The sequence below is a fragment of the Zingiber officinale genome, chromosome 4A (assembly GCF_018446385.1).
Source record: "Zingiber officinale cultivar Zhangliang chromosome 4A, Zo_v1.1, whole genome shotgun sequence".
NCBI lineage: Eukaryota > Viridiplantae > Streptophyta > Magnoliopsida > Zingiberales > Zingiberaceae > Zingiber > Zingiber officinale.
In genome coordinates, this window is record NC_055992.1 from 163,133,656 (window position 1) to 163,138,317 (window position 4,662).

The 4,662-nt window shown below is 46.4% G+C and overlaps 1 protein-coding gene across 1 annotated transcript; it reads left to right on the plus strand.

The window, feature by feature from the left end:
• Window positions 1–803: 803 nt before the first annotated feature.
• On the plus strand, window positions 804–3,815 carry LOC121972183 (phospholipase A1 PLIP1, chloroplastic-like). Its single transcript, XM_042523860.1, has 5 exons — window positions 804–1,548; window positions 1,788–2,297; window positions 2,377–2,436; window positions 2,506–2,922; window positions 3,157–3,815. The coding sequence occupies exons 1-5, from the start codon at window positions 937–939 to the stop codon at window positions 3,601–3,603; spliced, it is 2,046 nt and encodes a 681-aa protein (XP_042379794.1). The 5' UTR covers window positions 804–936; the 3' UTR covers window positions 3,604–3,815.
• The last annotated feature ends 847 nt before the right edge of the window (window positions 3,816–4,662 follow it).

Here is a 4,662-nt window from a genome sequence, read left to right on the forward strand (position 1 = left end):
TTTATTATTTTTAGTAATTTTTATTTTTTAAAATATTTAGAATAATTTTATATTTTAATATTTTTTAAAGAAGATTTGAGTTAAGATTCTTATGTTAACTTACTTTTTTGGTTAAAAATATATTTTTTATACCAAATTAAAATTAAAATCTGTTAATTATAATTCTTTATTTGTTTCTTTCCTTATTTGAGTCGGGTTGTGTTCTATATAACGCCCAATGTTTAGATATCGAAGGATTAATATTCAAATTTTAATAAAAAGTTTCATGTCCTCCTCTTGTCTTCTCTATCCTGTGGGAAAAGTTTCATGTACTCGATTTTTTTGTTTTTTTAATCCTGTCCGGCGTAATTTTTATTATTATTACAGTTCGCCGGAGACAACTACTTCACCGGCGACCACTACCTACTAATTGGCCAACAGCCGCCTCCACCGGCAACCCTTTTTTAAAGAAGTGTTTGAATCCCCGACGGAATCGATGGCTTGTGTATCCGCTCCGTTTCCTTCCGCGGAGTCGACGATGGTTTTCTGACTTCTGACTACTCCGGCGGCATTGCTTTTCTCGATGGAATCGTGGACGCCGAAGCTTTCGGTTGCTTGCTGATTTGGAGGTACGGGGCGGAGATTTCGATGGAGCCTCCGCGCAATTAATTAACGCTGCGCGACAACCACCCGCTCTTGTTATTTGCTACCTCTGATTGCCCTTTCTGACACTTTTACCCTTCTATTTGAGGAAATTGGGTGCGGGGAACGTTGGTTTTGTTGAGGGTAAATATGTCATTCTGTTTAGGTGAGCCCGTGGGGGGTTCTATTTATCGAGATTTGCCGCGGAGGACAGAGGTGAGGAAGCGGTGGACAACCCCTCCTCTCCGTTTGACCGGTCAAAGTTGGTTCGTTTTGTTCCGATCCAGATCGATCGAGCCGCGACGGGCGCCGGTGATGATGGCGCGAGCGGCGGTGGGCGTCCACGGTCTGTCTCCGGGGGTGGCGGTGGAGGGAATGGCCGGGCGGATGCGGCGGACGCAGTCCGCGCCGCAGCTGTGGTGCTCCCTGTCCGTCTCCCGCGCGGCAGCCGCCCCGCCGCCGTCGCTGAAGAGCAGCAGGTCGGTGGGGGCGCTGATCCCCTTCGGCGGAGTCATCTCCAACACGATCCGATCATTCATGTTCGAGGAGGATGAGGAGGAAGAGGCGGCGGGCGCCGGCGAAGGCGAAATGAGGCTGGTGGAGGAGATCGAGGCCGAGGCGGGGGCGGAGATCCGCCAGCGGGCGAATTGGGTGTCTCGGATTTTGGAACTCCGGAGACGATGGAGGGATCGGCAGAAGCAGCAGGACGCGAAGCACGGAACCGAATCCGAAAAGGAGGAGGAAGATGAGTACTGCGGCGTGAGCTACAACGACGACGACGATTCATCGGCGGCGAGCGGGGCTCGGGGCGATTGGGATCGGGAATCGTTCGCAAATTTGCTTGTGCCGGTGACATGGCCGGAAACGAAGCTCTTCTCCCAACTCGCATTCCTCTGCAACAAGGCCTACAAGATCACAGAGATCAAGGTGAAGCCCCTTTCAATCTCCACCCTTCATTTCAATTCCAACGGCTCTCATTTGACACAGCTATTTATTTTTTTTTCAATTTCCAATTTTTTAAATCGCAAATTTTTTATTAGGCAACTTATTATTTATTTATTTTTATGCATGTGATCGGTTGTCACGTACACATTCTTTATGTTGTTTGTCGTATCCATGAAAGCTCAACTAAGGAATTAATGGGCCGCATTGGGCCTACATGTCAGGTGGACGAGCTGCGCGAGTGGTACCGCCTCGAGTTCGTGACCTCGTCCTTGGAGAAGAAGTCCGCAGCTGCCATCAGGGCCAAGCTCGAGGTCGACTCCACGCGGCCGCCGCGAGGGTCTCCGAAGCCTCCCCAGGATCCCTCGGCGGTTCGGTCCAATTCACCCACGGCCGCCGCGGTCACCTCGTCCCTTGCTTACGAGGTCGCGGCCTCTGCCGCCTCCTACGTCCACTCTGGCGCTCGGGTCAACGTTTCCTTCGCCAGCGAAAACGGGGTCGAGCACCGCCGCCCGCCGCATGCCTGCGGTGATGCGGCGCCTACCAACGGTCGTAGGTGTAAGAACCCCGAGGTGGCCGCGTACGTGGCGGCCTCCACGATGACGGCTGTGGTGGCGGCAGAGGAGGCGGCGAGGCAGGAGGCCGCTAAGGATCTCCGCTCCCTCCACTCCTCCCCGTGCGAGTGGTTCGTGTGCGACGATGTTGGTACGCGCACCCGCTGCTTTGTGATCCAGGTGAGTTGAAACTGAACAGTCTACTGAAAGAGGAATATTTCCCATTCTTCTTCTACAACACATTGGCTCTGTTCTTCAGGGGTCCGATTCGCTGGCTTCTTGGCAAGCAAATCTATTCTTCGAGCCCACCAAATTCGAGGTAGAGTAGAGTTCACCGATTCCGTAGTAAGTTTTGCGCTTGGATTGTGTTTGACGTTTTCACCAACAGGGGATGGATGCTCTAGTTCACCGGGGGATCTACGAAGCGGCCAAGGGCATATACGAACAATTCCTCCCGGAGATCGAAGAACACCTCCATCGATACGGAGACGGCGCCAGGTTTCGTTTCACCGGCCACTCCTTAGGCGGCAGCCTCTGCATCCTTGTCGCCCTCATGTTGCTGGCTCGAGGCAACGTGGAGCGCCACCACCTTCACCCGGTCGTCACCTTCGGCACGCCGTCCGTGTTTTGCGGCGGCGAGAGGCTCCTGCAGGCTCTGGGCTTGGACGATGGCTTTCTCCGCTCCGTGATGATGCACCGCGACATCGTCCCCAGGGCCTTCTCTTGCGACTACCCTGACCAGGTCGCTTTACTCCTCAAGCGGCTTAACGGCGTCTTTCGATCCCACCCTTGCCTTAACAATCAGGTACTCTTTCTCATAGTGGAAGATTCTCATGCTCTTTTCGTAAGACTACATCTACCGGAGTTTGTAGGTGAAGTGTAAACTACTTATTGATTGCTCTCATTTGATCGCCAAAATCATGTGGTTTTTGGGATTCTACTGTTTCTGAAACCGGACAGTCGTTTGGATAGAGCAGTGGGATTTCTTGCTTATCCTTTTGGTTCTGTATTGCTGTTAACTCGGTATTTGGTGTAGCAGAAGGTTTTGTATTCTCCACTTGGCCGGACGTACATCCTCCAGCCAGACGGCGAGTCGTCTCCCTTTCACCCTCTCCTGCCGCAAGAATCCGCCCTCTACATGTTCGACGGGAATAACATCCGCCAAGGAGGCTCATCGGCAAGTGCACTGCGGGCCTTCATCAACTCTCCCCATCCACTGGAGACGCTGAGCGACCCCCGGGCCTACGGCTCCGAGGGCACCATCCTCCGCGACCACGACTCGAGCAACTACGCCAAGGCCATCGGCGTCCTTGTCCGGCAGCAGAAGGAGAACCTTCGCCAGCAATCGAGGAAACAGCGGCTGGAACAGTGGTGGCCGCTCCTCCGCTCCTCTGACGCTGCAGGCTCCTGCGCAAGCCACCAAAATCCAATCTTGCAAAAGTCTGCGCAGTTGGTGCCCAAGGAAATGGCTGCCACAGGATTTTGACTCGACTCAGAAAAAACCTCACCACGCCAAAATTTAGATCCGCCGCCGCCGCCGCCGCTGCTGCTGATATCCTGTGGTTCTTCTCCTTAGGCTTCTTTGCATCTCATGGTGTTCGGCCGACAATATGTAGTTATTGCAAATAATTTGCCTCTGTTTACTATACCTCTTGCTTGATGTATACTACTTAGTGGAAATATTAACCTGTTGAGCTACATTTCTTAGGGTAACTGCAACGCGGTTTACAAAACCAAGAGGCTCGGTTTACAAAACCGAGGAAGTTGGATTTTTTAAACCCAATAGCATTGCAAAGGATGCAAGTTATATAAATCAAGAACTCAACATATGCTGGATTTTGAGGACATCTGTCATGTTAAAGTTTTGAATGATTTTTTTTTAGAATTCTAACCTATCATATTAACATTATAAAAATTTATTGAAATATTTTCGATTGTTAAAACTTTGAGTAAATTTTTTTTATAATTCTCTCCACTTGTAGTTGTATGACTCTATATATTACATCAATTTCAATACAAATTTATTATTCTCTTTACAATTTTTTTTAAAAAAATCTGCATATAATTTTTTCATTTAATATCTTTATATAATTTTCATTTGATATTTTAATTAATTATAATCTTTAATTTAATTTAATTTAATTATAATTAACAATTAATTAATTTATTTATTTATAATTTTTTATTTAATATAATTTATCATTTTATTTAATATTTAATTATTTTATAAATTTAATTTAATTATAATCATTTGTATATTTTTTTAACTTATCTCAAATACATTTATTTTGTTTAAAATATAATTTTAACTATTATTAATTATTTATAAACTGAAATATTATAATTAGCTCATGAAATAATTTATTTTTACATTATTTAAAAAAGGTCATGTACATTAATTATTGACTCCACCTTTAAAAGAAAAAATAAATTTAAAAATTTAAACTTGCTCTTAAATTAAAAACTTCAAATCTCACCTACACAATAATAAAAACTTTTTTAATGAAAATTTTAAATCTTACAAACTTTTAACAAAGCTTGCGTT